Source organism: Mustela lutreola, chromosome 9, assembly GCF_030435805.1.
Source record: "Mustela lutreola isolate mMusLut2 chromosome 9, mMusLut2.pri, whole genome shotgun sequence".
NCBI lineage: Eukaryota > Metazoa > Chordata > Mammalia > Carnivora > Mustelidae > Mustela > Mustela lutreola.
In genome coordinates this window covers 113,109,984-113,129,097 of record NC_081298.1, presented here as the reverse complement: position 1 = coordinate 113,129,097, position 19,114 = coordinate 113,109,984, and the positions used below count along the sequence as shown (strand labels likewise).

The 19,114-nt window shown below is 41.0% G+C and overlaps 1 protein-coding gene across 18 annotated transcripts in view; it reads right to left on the bottom strand.

Moving 5' to 3' along the window:
- The window catches only part of SLC8A1 (solute carrier family 8 member A1), a 385,605-nt gene that overhangs the window by 303,802 nt on the left and 62,689 nt on the right, over window positions 1–19,114 (bottom strand). For 14 of the 18 annotated variants that reach the window (XM_059188495.1, XM_059188503.1, XM_059188506.1 and 11 more), the window contains one exon: window positions 4,223–6,057. In XM_059188495.1, coding sequence (XP_059044478.1) covers window positions 4,223–6,057 — 1,835 coding nt within the window. The remainder of the gene's footprint in view (window positions 1–4,222; window positions 6,058–19,114) is intronic. The other 4 variants (XM_059188497.1, XM_059188504.1, XM_059188502.1 and 1 more) reach the window with 1 other exon arrangement.

Sequence of the window (19,114 nt, the reverse complement as noted above, 5' to 3'; positions counted from 1 at the left end):
CATTATACATTTGTCCTACTCTCCGAACTGAACTTCTCTCTTATAAAGCGAGGTCTTTACTCCCTGGAATTCTATAGAGCAAGAATAGAATACTGGTAACATAGGTAGCAAAAACAAAGTATTTCTTCTTCCTGGAGTATAATAATAATAATGCCATTGAGCCTATATAATACTGAAATTTTATTTCTTTTCTGTTTCTTTCTCCAGAAAAAGCAATATAAATATTGAGTGTCAAATAGCTATATTTGTTGGGACATCTTGCATATCGTATTTTCTAAACTTAACAAAGTCACAATCGCTGCATTTTATACGCAAGCAATGAATCATGGAACTCTATATCAAAAACTAATGATGTACTGTATAGTGGCTAACAACATAAAAATAAGAGTCACAATCACACCTGAAAACATAATAGTCATTAAAGCAAAATCAATTTTGGACAGATCCATTGATTAATAAATTATTGTAGCTAGGAACCCCCAGGAAACTGATTTGTTGAGCAATATATTCCATGCATTTTCCAACCCACACACCTCATCTTTCAACTCTGTATTTTAAATAGGTAATAGTAAATGCTCGTGATCTTTTGAGTCCTCCTCCAAAAGTATTGTTATTGGGTTATAATTAAGTAATTGAATTTGATTTGTATCTACATTAGTTAATTAACCTTAACATTTTCCAGAACAGTCAAGCGCATGTTAGACCTTGGAAGACCAAACAACATTTTGTAATAATTATTACCACTAAACTAGCATCATTAAAAAACAACCATTAGTGGCTCTTCAAATTTGTGGATATCACCTACCAAACCACAAATCAAATTGGCAAGTTCTTCATTTATTTTTTATTAGCTGTTAACATTAGACAGAATTCCCTGTTGAAAGTCAAGATTAGCTGGCATGGGCTTAGTATCTGTCATTGATTGAGTTGATACAAAAGCACGTGCTAACTGTTAATTATCTCTATTAATGGGTTTTGCATTGTAATTTGAAAACGCCTTACTGAGAATACACTTTATTTAAGGTTCCAAGCACCACTTATCACTTATCAGTATCTTTTTCAGATACAGATTTTGATCTTAAAAAAAGGTCAGGTTGAAATAATTCAACTCATTTATATAGAAATGTGAATGAATAGGTACAGATATGCTTATATTATACATTTAAATGATTTCTACAAAAATAAGATCAGAGATTAGGAATCTATCTTGCTTTTGAAACTGAAGAATCAGTAAAGCTGCCTGCCTCTTGATCTCCATCCCTGATTACACTGGACCCAAGGTAAAACTATCTACCTGTCTTTATGGCTTTTTAAAATAGGCAAGTTTGAAATCCAGGCTTTTCCTAGCATCTCTTTATGGTGCTCTGAAAAGAAACCATAAATTCTGGCTTTGTGCACGACATTAAACAGAAAAGCAAAAAAAAAAAAAAAAAAAACATGTTTTAAAAAAAATAGTTAATAAAGTTCACTGGCATCAACAGTCCTATCTATGTATTGTAGGTTTTTAAGAAAGTCACCTCTCAAGATGAATTATGTAATTGGATGAGATATAAATTCATTCTTCAAGAAAAACCGGGTTGAAGTCCGCATGGTCCAGCTGATAACAACTCTGTCACTTGGGTCTGACTGTGTGGACCTGGCATTAGAAACAACTTCCAGAGGAAGAATGACCCATGAAGAAAAGGGAAGAGAAGGAGAAGAAGGAGAAAAACAAGGAGCCTTTGATAATATCATGTTTTTCTAGAAGCATTATGTTGAAATCCCTAGCTGAAGGCTAAGTCCCAGTCACCTAAACACATTTATTTAAGCAACAGAGGTAGTAAGCATCTACAAAGCTTCTTAGCAGTCTATAACGTCAGGATGAAGATTCTTTAAAATAAAAATTCTAGAAAAAAAGAATGGAGGGCTGTAATTTTGTCCCACTGATAAGTAAGATGTTGGACATTTCTAAAATTTCATATTTCAACTTAGGGAATAAAATACAGTAAGAGTTTTTATTAAACGAGAAATAGTGATTGATCTAGAATACTCCTAAGAATACACACACACACACACACACACACAAACACACAGATGGCATGCCAATAATACTACCCATCCTACCAATTTTCACAAGATATTTAAATCTCTAAAGCTGGAATTTGGCACTATTCCTTCCTTAGCAAGAATTAAATCAATTTAATGGCATAGGGTGAATGTTTTAAATGGAGTTCGGCAGAATAAACTATTCCATCAAATCACTGTCAATCTTTTTTTTTTTTTCCCTTCTTCCTCTTCTACATTGTGTCCAAAAAAAGGTTATTTATCTACAGTTTGGTAAAGTCTGGACAGCAGAATCGATTAGGAAAGACTGCCTCTCAAATAAACAATACAAAGCCGTTCTTTTTAGCAAAAAGCAAGACCAAATTTTCAGGAGAAAACATCCTAAGTAAAATGAATAAACAAAACAAAATACCCATTGGGTCCTATTTAAGTGCTACCCTTGGGAGTTCATTTAAGAATATTCAATACTCCTTTAGTAACATGCAATATACTTTTACATGGATTAGAAGGGCCATCTCATACAACAGGGTTCCATAACTGAAATGATTAGAAAATATAATGAGAAAGAATCCCTAACAAAGGATTCAAGTTTATGAGCTAATTGTGGGCAGGATCCCATTCAATAAAAGGCCTCTGGGAAAATCCTTCTGTAAGTATGCAGGATATTCATTTGCTTCTATATTACTATCTTTCAGTAAAATACATGTCCAACAAAACACACCTCAACACGTGGAACATTAACAATATAAGAACCAACAGAAAACATATTCATCCAAAGTTACCCCCACACATCTGAAGGTGGATATTATCATCTTTGCTTTGATTTCATCATGATATCACACTCAGTAAGAGTTCATCTCTATAATACAGTATCAAAGAGAAGTAAAAAGGAAGGCATCTGCAGGAACATCTCTTCCCTCTGCCCATTTCCACCCCCGTCCCCCTCCACCCTCTTCTTTTAGCAAGAGAAATTTCATTTTGGAGAGAATGTACTTGGCATTTGACACATCACATAACGTTTACGCAAGAGTTAACCATTTTTAGAACAAACTGTATTATATATATTTTTTCTTTCCTGGAAATTCCTAAGTTGCCAATGATTCAACCAACATGATCAATCATTGTAATGTCCTCTGTTGTACTGCAAATATTATAGTTTCTTTCGTTCCTTCCTTTCTTCCTTTTCTTTCCTTCCTTCCTTCCTTTTCTCCCTCCTTCCTTCCTTCCTGTTTCGACACTGCTTGTTGAGTCAACTTTCTGGCTTGCATTTGGTAAGTATAATGCCCCCTCTTAGGCAAGGGAGGAGGAACAGTTCTAAACAGCAGCTGTCAAAGGCAGAATCATTGCACAACCAGGCACCTGGTGATACATTAGCAAGTGTCACCATGAAGTGCCAATAGGAAGAGTAAGTTGTTCCCAGTTCTTTTCTCTGACCTGTTCCCTGTCAACAAGGAGGCTGGGACAGAATCGTATTCTCTCCCCATCCCTCTGTCAATAGGGTAGAAGGGTTTACCTAACCATGGAAAATAAAATCAGACTAGAACTCCATAAGAGCTGTATGACTTTTCTCACACTGGCATAAGACTAAAAAAAGCAGGGGTGGTCATTAACTCCTAATTAAGTATTACCATGTAAGCAGAAACATTATCTTACATCGTTACAAATATACAGCATCAGATAAAAGCAGCAAAAAAACATTCCAGCCAGCCTTGGTAGCCAGGAAATTCTTTTCAAAGGTGTTTCCTTTTTAAGCTTTCCCAATTTGTACTCAGTAATAAGTTAGGCACTTATTGTAATGTTCTAAATATTCCCTTTTGATAAATAAATAAATAAATATTCCCTTTCTGCGTGTGTATTATGTGATTCAAACTAGAATACAAATTTCCCAACCCATCATAAGCGGTTTGATAAATTGTTTCACAAAACTCATTCTATCCTAACTGCTATAATGCACTTAAATTATGCAAAAGTACAGTAGTTAAAAATAGAACCAAATTAAGATCTCTATATGGAGCAGATTGATAAGTATGGCACAGCAGGGGGCATTTTCAAGTGGTCTTGTATAGCAAATATTCCATTCCTTGTGTGCCATTTAGTTTAAAAAAAAAAAAAAATGACATCCACTCTCCCATCCACCAAGGCACTCGACCCCACACACAGGTATAAAAAAACAACTTACACAATTTCATCGTTCTGGAATTCAAGCTCTCCACAAGTGTCCTCGAAGTCCTCGCCTCCGCCTCTGGCTGTTCCTTCGATGGTTTTATAGGGAACGATAACATTTCCTCGAGCTCCAGATGTTCTCAATACCTTCACCTCCATAATGCCAATGCTCTCACTCACGTGAGTCACAGGCTCCTCAAAGGTAAAGATGCCTGCATGGTCATCATCAAAAATGGTCACAGTGGCAGTGGAAGGAGATCCGAGGCAAGCGAGTGTAGAAACATGATTGGCTTCCAGGATGCCATCTTCTGAGGCATCACAAGAGACTTTGACATTGCTCAAATGCACAAGGAAATTTTCATCCTCCTCAAAGATATCGTCATCAATGATGCCAACTCTGATTTCCTTCTGGGTCTCACCAGGCTTGAAGACCACAGTTCCTTCGGTAAATTCATAATCAGACCCAGCATTGGCCGTGCCATCCTCTGTTCTGAAGTCAACAAACACAGTGTTAGTCAAGTCGCCACCTCTGCGGATAATGGTCAGGGCAACAGTACCGCAGTTCTCCAGACACTGATAGGTCCCTTGTTCAAAGAAGATCTGACTCACAGGGTCATTTTCAGCCACTTCGGTGTTGACCTCATGCATGCTGACAGCCTTCCTTGCCTGGTCAGCTGCGTGTCTCTTTAAAATGTTGCCGGCTCCAGTCATCAGGCGGGTAGCTTGGATGCGGTAAAAAGCTCGACTCTTTTGCTGCTGACTTAGGACTTGGTAGTTAGCTAATTCTATTAATTGCTCTATTTCTTTCTCCGGGTGCTTCTGCTTGAGCTCCTTCAGAATCCTTGCCATTTCTCGCCTGGCCTCTTCATCATCTTGGTCCCTCTCATCGACCTCCAGAACAAGAGCACCATCTAAGAAATTGTCAACGTGGGAGTTGACCACTTTCCCATCCATTTCAATTTCAGTCTTGGAAGATGGCCTGTCTCCTTCATGCTCGATGATCATTCCCCTCTGCTTGCCAGCCCGATACCTCTTGTAGACATACTTATAGAAAAGAAGCCTCCTATCTGCTACCCAAGCGAACACGACACAGATGGGAAAGAAGAAGAAGGTAAGCAAACCTTCCCAGACCTCTACGACCCCGGGAGAGGTGACGGACAAAATAATGTAAAGCCAAGTATAGGCAAAGATGCTCCAGGCTGCTGTCACAAAAAACACACGCAAATGCTTTATCTTCCTTGTCTCTCCATCTGGGACTACGTAGACACAAAGGGCAATAATGATGAACATATTGAATGCAGCACTTCCCACGATGGTGCTAGGACCCAGGTCTCCTGCAGTAAAGTTATGGCCGCACACTTCAATTACGGAAAGGAGAATCTCTGGAGCAGAAGATCCCAGGGCCATCAAGGTCAGGTTGGAAACCGTCTCATTCCAGATCCTCACAGTGGTCTTGGTGGTCTCTCCATTGGGCTTCTTTATAGTTATTTCTTTCTCTTGAGATGTGATGACTTCTATAGAGGACATGAACCGGTCGGCAATGATAGAGACTCCAAGAAACATGTAGACCATGGCCACAAAATACACAGTAGCTCTAGCAATTTTGTCTCCAAAGGAAGGGTCTTGGGGTTCCCAAATGGGTAAAATCACCCCTTTCTTACAGTAATATGAGCCAGTACACTCGCCAGTTTCATTAACTTCTCCTTCCATTTCTGTCTCTGCACTTATAAGGTCCACGTGGGAAAATAAGAGAGCCACAATGGCTAACAGATGACATCCCATCGAAAAGGTAGGTGAGGGTCTTAACCGCAGCATGTTGTACAATGGTAGACTTCCGAGTGTCCCAACCTTCTGGCAAAAATAAGATGGAGGGAGGGTGGGGAAAAAAAAAGTCACATCATCAGAGGCAGATCCAAAGCATGACCAATTACTGATTTTTATTGCTTTTACCAATGATTTGTTTAAATTTGACTACCATAATACCTATGGTAAATAATTATTCTAAGTGTCCATCAGTGATTAAGCAATCTTTTGAAAAATTTACAATTCAATCTCTCCACGTGTGAATTTTCTACTTGTAGTCTCCATTCACTGAGCAATGTACACAATTGACTTATTGGAAATGAAAAGTTCAATTATAACCTTGCCTTGTTGACTACATAGTTACGCATGCTAAGAGCCAATAAGGGGAGGAAAAAAACCTTTTGATGCATTAAATAATTTTCTCCTTGTTGCTAATGCAGATTTTCTTTTAAATTCTGGTTAGTACAATTACCTTCCAGAAACCATTTCATTACCAAAATCACCTTATTAAGACTGATACTTTAAAGTTCAGACTCTAAAAACCTAGCCAACACAAGGCCTTTTGATGATCTTAAATGCTGGAGCAGACTTGTACCACAGTTTTTTAAATCATGTCCCACTGCACCAAATGGACTTGGAAACACAGAGATCTCTTCAAGCTTTCCTACAAACTCAACAGAAGCTGTACTTGAGGGGGAAAAGAAATCTTCTGTAATGCAATCTTTCCGCACATTAAGTACAGTTTTGAAAAGCACATTTTGCTGAGAGCACATTTCCTCCTCATTTTCAGCAAGCCCAGTGCTCCTGATGTGTTAGTGGCTGGGCACCTGGGTCTCAAAGCACAGCGCTCCACATCTGGGGACAGATCTCGCACTAGAGTCTGTGGCTGTCTGCAACAGGAAAGGGAGATAACAGTCCTGGGTCTAGTTGTGTGTTAAGACCCTTGTCTGGCAGGCTGTGAAATCAGCTTTACCAGTCATAAAATGTTCCTTCTCGGGGTTGATGTCATCCTTTCCAGGGCAATTCTAAAACACATATTAGTTCTACAGAGGGTTCAAGTGACAAAAAAAATAAAAAAAATAAAAAATACAGGAGCTATAATTCCAACTAAATTAGCTCATGTGGCAGAACAGCAGTGACCACAAACTACACATCTGATGAAGGGCTGCAGGCAATTACAGATCGAGCAGGAGAGTCACCGAGCCACACAGGGCCAAGGGGCAGACTGAGAAACCATGGCTCTGAATTCACCCACCAGCTCAGGCAAAATGCTTCTCTGCCCAGATATCACTTCTGCCCCTGAGGCTTTGTAAGGTGCTGACAGAGAGGAGGGTCTGCTCTAAGTCAGGGTAATTCCGGCCTAGAAGGCCAGTTCCAACATCAGACAAAGTGATGGCAAGGGGGCATCCTGAGTCAGAACATAGTCTTGTGGCCCGATAAAAAGTTCACAGTGGAGCTAGACTGGAACCTTCCACGGCCTGGGGTGGTCTGAGAGCCACCCACGCACTCACCTACGTTCTCTGGCCCAGGTTGGCCACTCATGGCGGGAGTGGAAATTCACCAAGGCCCGGGCAGAGCCCCCTGGTCCAGCACTTTCTGGCAGACCCTCAAAGAGCCCACCATTGGCCTAAAGTTCCTTTTAGCTCATCACTATGGGGAGATAAGCTCTGACATTTTTCTCAGACAAGCCTCGGCTAAAGGTTGTAATGGCAGAATTACATTCTACATAAAAGGCTGAAAAAAATAGAAAAAGCGTCTTTTCAAAATATGCCAAGATTCATGGTCAGTGGGTCTACTTAATCAGTCATTACAGGGCTTGGGTGGGACTGCCACTCAAAACAAGGAGACACGGGGCACTTGGGTGGCTTAGTGGGTTAAGCCTCTGCCTCTAGATCGGGTCATGATCTCGGGGTCCTGGGATCGAGCCCAGCATCGGGCTCTCTGCTCAGTAGGGAGCCTGCTTCCTCCTCTCTCTCTGCCTGCCTCTCTGCCTACTTGTGATCTCTGTCTGTTAAATAAATAAACAAAATCTTAAAAAAAAAAAAAAACCCACAAGGAGTCACCGAAACAACATGCAAGAGTAGTGGAAGGTCTAACTCTAATTCCAATTCCATTATGAGCCATTTATTCCACAAATATTTATGGGTGCTGCCTAACCACGTGTTTCAGAATCACCTGCTAGGCTCTCTCCTAGGACCTAAGAGTTCATCAGAGAATTAAAAACAAACAAACAACAAAAACAAAGTCTCTGTCCTTGCAGACCATATATTCTATTGGGGTGGAAACAGACAAATAAATAGAAATATCAGATGCTAAAAAGTGCTAGAGGGATGGAGCAGAAAGCAATGTTAAGTAAGACAAGGAGTCTGCGTGTGTGAGTGTGTGTGTGTGTACACACACAGCACGCAGGATTTTGTACTGGATGATTAAGGAAGGCCTCTCTGATAAGGCAACACTGGAGCAAAATCCTGAAGGAAGTAAGAGACCAAGCCTTGTGGATATCTACAGGAAGAGAATTCCAGCAAATGCCAAGACCCGGAAGGACTTGTCTTTGCATAGTCCAGGAACCACAGAGGAACCAGTGTGGTGAGAGAGCTCTGGAGCTGGGAACAGACAGCGGATGGATTAGGAGGGGCAGGGAGGCTACCATAAGGCATTGGCTTTGATTGTGAAAGAGATGGGACTCGGGGAGGTTCTGATCAGAAGAGTGGTATCCGCTGAGTCTCCTATTAAAAACATCTTTCTGCTGGCTCCATGAAGAATAAGAGTACAGGGGCACCTGCGTGGCTCATTCATTAAGCCTTTGCCTTCGGCTCAGGTCAGGATCCCAATGTCCTGGGATCGAGCCCCACATTGGGCTCCCTGCTCAGTGAGGAGCCTGCTTCTCCCTCCCCAGCTCTCCCTGCTTGTGTTCCCTCTCTCGCTGTGTCTCTCTCTCTCTCTCTCTCTCTGTCAAGTAAATAAATATAATCTTTAAAAAAAAAGACTAAGAGTACAGGGATACGAGTGCAAACAAGGAGACCAGTTTTTGCCTTTTATTAAAAAACAAAAAACAGACAAACAAACAAACAAAAAAAAAACCAGAATTACAACTGATTCCAATGCCTGGCAAGTATAAAAAATGACACAGTGGCAATCTCAACTTTAAAAAGGAGAAGGAAACAACTGGTAGTGACCCTTTGGAAGATATACAATTCCAAATGTCTTGGGAACCTGTGAGGATCAGAAAGGTTAAGTATTTGCTCCCAGAGAGTAGTATGGAAAAGAGAAAGTAAACCCAAACAGTGATTCCAACCTGTGCCCAACTCGAGGACTGATATAATCAACCACTTCCTTTAAATTCCTGCCAAATCTCATCTGTCCATTTTCACAGTTCAGCTAAAATGAGCTTCCTAAAGTACAGATGTGACCCCCTACCCCCCCTTAAAGCTCTCCATTGGTTGCTTCTTGCCCTAAAAATAAACCCAATCCTTTCAATAGGCTGTTCAGACCTTTTAGGATCCAGTCTCCAAGTTCTAAAATATGGAAATTCTCTCCATTTCCTGACCATGACAACACTTTCTTACCTCCAGGTAAGATTCAAGATTGTGTTTTCTGTGCTCCAAACTATTTTGTTTCTTAGAAGCAAAGGTCAAAATGGCACAACAGCAAATCATGGTCAGTTGCCCAAGAGATTAACAGTAGATTTTATTCGTAAACACGATGGCAGACACTATGCTAAATTCTTTAAGTGTATTATTATATCTAATACTTACACTAACAAGTGTTGTTATTTTACACAGCTCCTGGTGTTGCCATTTCCAATATGGTCCATGAGAATAGCACCACCTGGAGTTGTGCAATGCAGTGTCCTAAGAATGACATTTTGCAGTAGATATTCTTAGCCCATTTCAGAAATGGGTTCACTGAGCCTCAGACAGGTTAAGTGCTTGTCAGAAAGTCATACAGATAGGAAACTCCTGAACTAAGATCCAAACCCTGATAAGAGCATCCCTGATAGTGTATGAAGTCATCTCAGAGAGTATTGGATTTGGGCTTGGACTGACCTGTTGGAAAACCTTTTGGCTTCCATGCAGGGTAAGGAGGGTCTCAGTAGCAAAAGTTCCATGGAAGGTTTCCAATAGCCTGGCTTTTATCTTATGGGTTAGAGACTCCAACAAACAGGCATGCATAGCTGTGATGTAATGTGTGAGCTGACATGCCCTAGAGATCACTGCCCCTTACCTGGTCAGTTTTTAGCAATTACCCGACCACCTCTTCCTACATACATTCTCAGGGCAATCTATAAGGTCAGCCAAAAAAAAAAAAAAAAGAAAGAAAGAAAAGAGAAAAAAAGCCCTCCCCCACCCCACATCTCACAATTGTTATTAGCCAAAAGGGTACAGATGTCTAAGAGTGGATGCAACTGTAAAAATTCCGATCAGAGAAAAAGGAAAGGGCTTTCTGAGGTTAAGTGCAAAACATCACGATTATATTCAAAAGGTGGCAGTATTATAATTTGTGAAATCAGTAGACACAAAACACTGAGACAGGTTTTTGGCAATGGAAAGAATTCTCTGGACTTTAGTTTCTTCTTTTATTAAATTAACACCAAATTCAAATGTTTGGGAGGAGAGGGGGCAAGACAGCATCTAAACGAGAGGTTCTTCTTCATTCTTTCATTTCAGGGTCTTTCTTCCATCATCAGATTCAAGCAAATCCTCCCTACTGTCTCCTCAAATATGTATTTCCATAAATTTTCAGCAGGAAAGAAGCTGCTAGTATGTTGTTCTGTTGCCTGGCTTTTTAAAATATTCTGCCCTGATCACCTGAACTCTGGAACAAGGATAGGTTGGTTTTCATGGTGCTTTCCAAACAACTCTTAAGTTCTCAGCCAGTTCTTGCTCAGGAATAGCCGTTACATCATCCAAAGGAGCCTTCAGCACCGTAGCAAGAAGACTCAGAGTGTCTTCTGCTCACTCTTTATCTTGAAGCCAACAGACAATCCCAGCTCCTACAGAGGGATGTGCTTTTGGTAGGGGAAGGGGACATGTACCTGCAAGACATATTTTTGGCAAATGGCTTCTATAAAGGGTGAGGAAGAGCCCCCCACCCCCACCCCCTGGCAGAGACATAAAGACTCATCAGGCAGCAGAGCAATGGGTTCCTTATGGGAAGCTGGAGCTAGGGTTGACCACCAAGGAGGACCCGGTTCTTAGAGAAGAAATACATTTGGCATTCCCGCCAGCCCCGTGCACAAAGGCGGCCGAATCTCATTCCATTGATTGGCAGCTGAAGTGATTCAAAGGAACTCCTTGACTCTCCCTCATCAGGACCTGGAATTCCCTTCTATGTAACTCTTGCTGAGTGAAAACATCAAAGCTTAGCAATTCATCCGTTTCTAAGGCAACATTTAAGCAACCCTAAGTTCTTATCCACTACTGAGACAAGCACTGGTGAATGCTTTTAGACAAAGAGATGATGCCAAAATGATTTGCCTTATCTGACCATCCATCCAGGGTGAAAATTACTCTTCTGGCACCCAGTCTCAGGCCAACAGACCATGACCACGAGTTACAGAGGAGCTCTGGTCCCACAAGGACTCTCTGCTTTTACCTTTTTTTTTTTTTTTTTTCTTTTTAAAGAAAGAATTTCCTTTTTGTTGCTTAATAAATTGGGACAGGTCCTCTAGAATACAGCAGCAAGAGTTCATATAAGGGGCTCAAGTCCTCTGGTTGAATGTTTGAGACTACAGCCAGGATCCTGGGCCAGGTCAGAAAACACTCACCTCATTCATCAAAGGAAGACACTGGGATGATTGGTCAGACAGTGAGGCCAAAAACAGAAAGATGAATTTAGGATTTTAAACAATGAAGAAGTTATTGAAAAGTCATGAGATGTAACCCATGGCCCTTTCCCCTACTTTGCTTTTCTACATAGAACTTCTTCTTTATGTGCTAATATAACTTATTTGATGGTTCTGTGTATTGCCTTTCTCTCTCTGATAGACGTTAAATTCTGTACAGGCTGAGATTTTTGTCTCTTTTGTTCATTGATGGATCCCAACCCAGTTCCTAGAGCAGAATCTGGCACATAAAAGACACACAGCACCTGCTTACTGAATGAATAAAATCATTTTCATAGGGTCATGGGCTGATTCACCAAATCTCTGAAGGTGAATCAGAATCTGGGGGCTGAGACGAGGCATTTGCCCTGAAAAATGTGCCTTGACTGAAGCAGAAGCCCCTAAAATGAGCAGATGCCAGTATCGCCCTGAAAAGCCAATGTGAGGATTAAGTGGAGGAGAGGAAATGTGATTCAGGCTCATGGGCAGAGAACCTCAGGCTGGAAAAACTGACCTCCGGCATAGAGAAGGGGGACTCTGCAGTTTTCCCCAGTACCTGGGCGCAGGTCCTCCTCCATGAGCCCTAGCTTGCTGATTTCTTTTGGAATGCCAAGTTCATCTACTGTGTTGAGAGGGTCCTAATGTTTCAGACATCCTCAACAAAGCGTATCTTCTCCTTCCAGTGCATTAAGAAGACATCTGGTCAGGCACCAACTAAAAATCAGCTCCATTACAGAAGGCTCATAAATGGGAAAGTGCATCACGAATTTCAATTTAAATATATTAACTCTGCATACCGGTATGGAAATACGAGTAAGAGAAAGAAAGCTGGGGAATAAAGAGTCTTTCAAAACTAACTAAATAAAGAGGAATTCAAAGGGAAGCCGCTGTGCTTATCTTGGGCCAGGGCTGTCCTCAGATTCATTTTGCCAGTGCCAAAGCCAGAGTGAGGGCCTCACTTATTGTCATAAATTGGCACTGAGGACAATAAAGACTGAAGCCATTGACCGAGCCCTTGCTTTGTCCCAGGTGCTTCACCGACTGCTTTGTGTTCATTGTCCATGGCCTTTCTGACAATACGGCAAGGAGGTAGTATCATTCTCATTTTATAAATGAGAAAAATAAACGGTTCGTAAAAGTAAACTGGTTAAAGTCGTACAAACAGAGGTGAACTAGGATTTTAATCCCAGTGCTTACACGTGGAAAGCACATTGCCACCGCGCTTTCCCAAATGGCAGCATCTTTTTGTTTGTTTTCACTTCCTAGGTGAGCAGTACTGTCCTCTGGTAGCAAGGAGCCCCCTACTTCGATACTTAGCACAGAGTAACCTTTCCACGCGCTCTGCTTTCCCCCTGAACAAATGCATGTAGTTTGTACTGCCTCCTCCAGAGCCTTCATGTTTGTGGCTCCTGTCTCCTGCCTCCCCAACTCCCGAGTAAGGGTTTGGTAAGCACTCCTATTTATCACGTAGCAAGCGAAAGCTAATCCATTTGGGAGATCATCAGCTAAAATCTGAGGTCTAAAATCACTCCAAAGTCATGTAATAATCTCAAGGTTTTTCCATTTGGTCAGGAGAAAAGAAACTAGAGAAAGAAATTCTAGCAGTGAGCAAGCAAAACTAAAATGACAGATGGATGGATCTGGGGAGAATAATACTGAACTTCAGCATAACAAGGGAATACTTTGCTCTGATAGCGATAAATCAAAATTTTTTTTTCCAAGAATTTCAACAAATCCGCTGTCTTGGGGGGGGGGTCAAGACTTTTTTTTTTTTTTTTTTTTTTTTTAATTTTTAAACCAGTAATTCAAAGAAACAGGAAAACAACACATTCATTCATGGTTTTATCTGCCAAGCGTTCTTAGCCACTCACATATGCCAGATACGTGTTAAAAGATGAATAAGTTAATATCCTCCAAGAAGATCACATTCTAGTGGGGGGTGGGGGGGCATGGATTACAAACATCAGAGTGTGAGTCTCCTTTCTGGTACAGAACTCTTTCATTGCTACAGAGACGGAGAGACTTTCCAGGTGTTAAGAGAGTGAGACAATCAAAGTGGACCACCTCGTTCCCAGGTTAATGCACCTGAGCTCTTAGGTTAATACAACCAGGGTTCTAGAAACCTCACACTGCTCAGCCTACAATTCTACCACCCAGGGTTTTCAAGCCTGGTGAACTCCCCGAGGCAGGCCAGGGCCTTAGAGCACCTTGTCTGTACTCTGTGCATCTTTGAGGGGCCTCATGATGGACAATAATAACTATTTCGGATACTAATTTGTTCACCATCCACCCTGAAGGGAAAGAGCCGCCTTTTTTTGATGTCTGACCTTACACACTGGGAACAAAAAAAAAAAATGAGGTCACAAGCATGCGTTTCTATCTGGGTCACCAAAAAAGATTTACTATCTAAAAATATTTTCCACACTAGCTTGTTGACATTTCACCTTAAGAAATGTGTGTGGGTTTTTGTGGGATTGTTTTGTTGTTGTTGTTGTTGTTGTTTGAGGGTTTTTTGTTTTGTTTTGTGTTTTGTTTTGTTTGTTTGTTTTTGAGTGAAGGACAGCTCTCTCTGTATTTCTAGTTTGAGACAGTGTACCACTCATATATTCATCAAGCATTCCTGGAGTGGCATCTATGGGCAAAGCAGCAAACCAAACACTGTGAGGATTACAAAGATAATTGCACCTGTGCCTAATGAACTGACAGTGTTCAAACTCAACTACTTACTCTAATGGCCGTGAGTACTAGGAAGGCTATGGAAGATTCCCTAAAATGAGAGGGCTGGAAGGATGGCGAAAAGCTGGAGAGAGTAAGAGGACATTACAGAAGGAAGGAATGATGTTATAAAGGCACAGAGTGCTGCTTCTTCAACTTAAGCTCACCTAAGAATCACCTGGGAAATACATTAATATGCAGATAAGTGGGGGTTATCATCAGAGGTACAGTAGTTCTAAAGAGGACACCCAAATTTGAACTTTAATAAGCACCCCAGCTGATTTGATAGAGGCAGTCCTGGCACCATACTTTAAGGACCCTGGCATAAAGGGCAGAACTGGGTAGAGAGTAGACAGGGCATACGGTATCTTTGGCAAACACAGATGGCAGGGCAAAGCACTTAGACAAGGTACTTGACCAAAGGCAGTGGCCCCAAATTAGAATGTAGTGTTTCTTGTCATATCAGTAAAATGATGATGTGAAATAATATATCATAGATTGGGACTCCAGACAGCATGAAAATAGGGAGCCCCTAGGTAAGTTGGTGGGGAGGTGGGGGAGAGGACAATGGAGAAGAATGGACCCTACCCGGAGATCACAGGGGTCCCCAGAAGAGGAGGTTAAAGCATTGGGAGTAACTTCTATCTACTTCATAATTTTGCAAAGGGTTAGTTGTGCCTCTTTAAATAGAAACAGCTAAGGATTTCTAAGACACCGTATCAACATGCAGCAAAGACAGAGGATAAATGGAAGTCCTTGGAGACCTTCTATCCAAGTTCCATGCACAATTCCTGAATAGAGTAGATAATGTGTTGAAATGTAAACCCCAAAACTGGGTCCTTGGGTGGTGAGGAAAGTTCTGCTCTTTAAATCATAGGCTCTTTAGGGGAATATCACCACTCCCTCTGTTTACCTCAACTCAAGAGTAAATCTTTGCCGTTCACTTTCTGCCTTCTAGTCTGCCTCTCAGGACTAGAGATGTTTAATACAGAATCTAATTTCAAGCTATGTGATAGGAACATTCAGAATGCCTTTAAAAAAAAAAAATCTTTCATAACAAGGAAAATGCTGGTTATGTGAGCAGAGGCTGGTGAATTTCATCAGCTTTTTCCCTGAGTCATTAAGCTTCATCTTCAAGTAGATTGCTTTTCAGGAGATGGAACCCTATCAACTTGAAGCTTGTGAGTCTTTTAAATTTTCCTGCATAGTGTCAAATCACAGTCCTTGAAAAGAATAAAATGCTCTTGAGAAAAGCAGAAGGAAGTAAAAAGAAATATTTTTTAAAAAAACTCAAGTTAACAGATGCTCGTGTAATGGTGACCCTTTCTCAATATTCTGTGCTACAATTTTCTAAAGTTGCTGACAATATGCGCAGTGACATGGCTCTAAAACCAGGTGTGTGTGTGTGTATTTATTTATATGTATTTATTATTATTATTATATATTAATTTATTTATCATTATGTGTATTTATATATATATACACACATAGAACAGATACTTCATTTTAAATGAAAACAGCTTAGAAAGGAACTGGCCAAATTTTAGTATTTACAGGAATAAGTTGGGTAGCTTATAGGAAAACAAAATTTTTACATAAATCCCTGAGCACAGTTTATGAAACATACAGTTTCTCTACTAGATAAAGCATCTAGTGAATATGCCCTTTATACCAATCCCATAATCTATATTTGAAGAATTGTTTCAATATTGGCTGAAGTGTTATAGTTTCAATGTAAGTAACTATGCCAAGACTATTTTGTTATGGTCTTTTTGTGATAGGCCAGGATTGGAGAGGAGCCAATAGAATAGTTGAGAAAAAAGTCAGTGGAGAAAGAAATGCCAATCATTTAATCATTTCATTAGCAAGTGAAGATAGTAACTTCTGCCTTTTAAGCAAAGACTGCTTTCATCGATATCAATGACTTATGCAAGAACATTCATTCACTCATTCACTCAACAAACCCTGAATGTCTCTTCGTGTCTGGAGTGGGAGGGCCACTGGGGCTAGAGCCATGAAGTAAACAGATACAATTCCCCTTCTGGAATTTATTATGTATCTGAGAAGACTGATGACAGATGTTAATTTAAATTATTTCAAAAAGAAATATTATTAACTCTGATAAATGTTATAAAGGCAAGACACTACCCTCCAAGAGTAAGCAATGGAGGACCTGAACTACTAGGGTATTAGGGAAGGCTTTGCTGAAGAAACAACACGTTGAGCTGAAAATTAAGATGGTCAGCAGGAAGCCAGACCAAAGATGGTTGGAGGGCCAGGTCTTGGGTTAGACTTTTTGCAGTTCACCTTCTCTGTAATGGAATTACTCACAGACTTACCTTCTTAGATATGCTGGGAGGCAGAATGAGACCATGTTTAGAAAATACTCAAAGCGAGGGGATGGGAGAGGGGAGAGGTACACAGGGCAGGTGGGTACCTGGGTGGCTCAGTTGTTAAGCAGCCAACTCTTGACTTCGGCTCAGATCATGATCTCAGGATCCTGGGATTGAACCCTGACCTGGGACTCCTTGCTCAGCAGAGTCTGCTTGAGATTCTCTCTCTCCCCCTCTCCTTTGGCCTCTCCCCCTTCCCTCTCTTGGCCCCTCCCCCTTCTCTCTCTCTTTTTCTGGAATAAATAAATAAATATCTTTTTTATCAAAGAGAATACTCAAAGTGGCTTCTGTAATTTTTTTTAGACTTGCCCCTCTGAGGTCACAATCATGTAATTGCAGTTAATTTCATTCTACCACTGTGCTGGGGGCAATGTGGTAGACAGAAGGATCACTGATCTGGGGTCCAGAAGAAATGAGTGCTGGTGTCAGCTCTGAAGGAGCAGTACTGTGGCCTAAGACAAGGCATTTTCCCTTTCTCAACCTGATCTATAAAACTGGGACTCAGGCTAACAACAGGAAGCTAGAGTACCCCAATCCCTCACTTTGGCATTCAAGGTCACCATCCATAATACAGCACGTGTCTACATTCCCAGGGTTACTGTTCCTGATAATCAACTGAGCTACTAAACAAAAATTACCCAAATATGAACTATGTTTTCCTCTCTCATGCTTTTCTACCTGCCCTCCACGATCCATCTTAAATGTCCAATTTCCCTTCATAAAACTGCTTTTACACCTAGGAAGACCCCTGAAAGCCACCTAACTCTGCCTCTACCCCCCTTTTTCCAAACACGAAAACTCAGTCCATGATAACTTAAAAGACTTTTTCAAAAGGCACACATCTCAGATTTGACAGAGTTAGGCTCTAAAACGAGGTCTCCGTTTCTAGGCCACCTCTCTTTGCATGACACCAACCCCGACTGCTAAGATTCTTCAAGCTCAACGATATTGCCTTTGTGTCTCTCATAGTCTGGCTGTGTGTCAGGAATAGGCGAACTAGGGCCAACAGGTCAACCATAGCCTGCTACCTATTTTTACAGACCCACTTCATTAATTTTTTTTTACTTTGTTAACTAACTGAAACAAAGAGAAAAACAATGTTTTGTGATGTGAAAATTATATGACGTTCAAATTCTAGCATTAATAAATACTGTTGTATAGCACACAACATGCCCATTCATTTAAGTATCATCAGTGGGTGCTTTCAGGTTACAACAGCGGTGTCGAATCATTGTCACAGACCCTGTGGTCCACAAAGCCCAAAATGTTTACTATGCGGCCTTTTGAAATACAGTTTTGTGACCTCTGGTGTATGTCATTATGTGTGTCCTTATCTTTCTTCTCGCCATGGCAACCTCCCACAATTAGCACGTTCATATAAAGGCATGCAGGCGGGGACAGAAACTCTCAATCTTCGTCTCAAGAAGTCAGAACAAATCCTTATTGAGCACCCACATGCCAGAAACGGTTCCATATGTTTTATAAGTATTAATGTATTATTCCTCGCAAAAATCCCACGTGGCTTTTTGCTATTATCATTCCCATCGAATAGATGATCAGATTGAGGCACAGAGAAGTCAAGTACCCAGCACGAAGTTAAATACGCCATGAGTCCAAATAAATATTATGACTGTCATGAAATGGCTGTTGACCTCAGAGAACTTTAGCCTGAGGATACCAAGGTCCCTCATTTTGTTAGTCAATACCTTCAATCTAGAAGCAAATCCTTCCACCTTGGGGAATCATTAGGAGATACCCAGGGACCCTTGAGGCCAGAAAACACAGATACATTTCTGGAGGCCTTCTACATTATCAGACAAAAACAGAAGATGTGACTTTGGTGACATGACCTCAGAGCCCTAGAACTGAATTCAACTCTCTCCTATTTCACTCTCTAGAGTCATTTATTTTCATGTGGCCTTCAGGGGCTCATTTGTTTCAAAAGGACTATCTGAATCTCTGCTGTTCCTTCCGGAGCTGGCTGAGGTTCTAAGCAGTAAGAGCAAAGAGAAGGAGAAGCTCTCGGGCCAGGAGAAGAGAGGCAGTGAGGAGTCCGGGAGAACGAGTCACCACTTTTGCCCAGGACTGATTCACAAATTTCAGCTCTAGGGAGCTCACAATCCCCACTACCTGGCTGGTAGGTTATTTTGGAAGAGTGACTTGGAACTTTTGA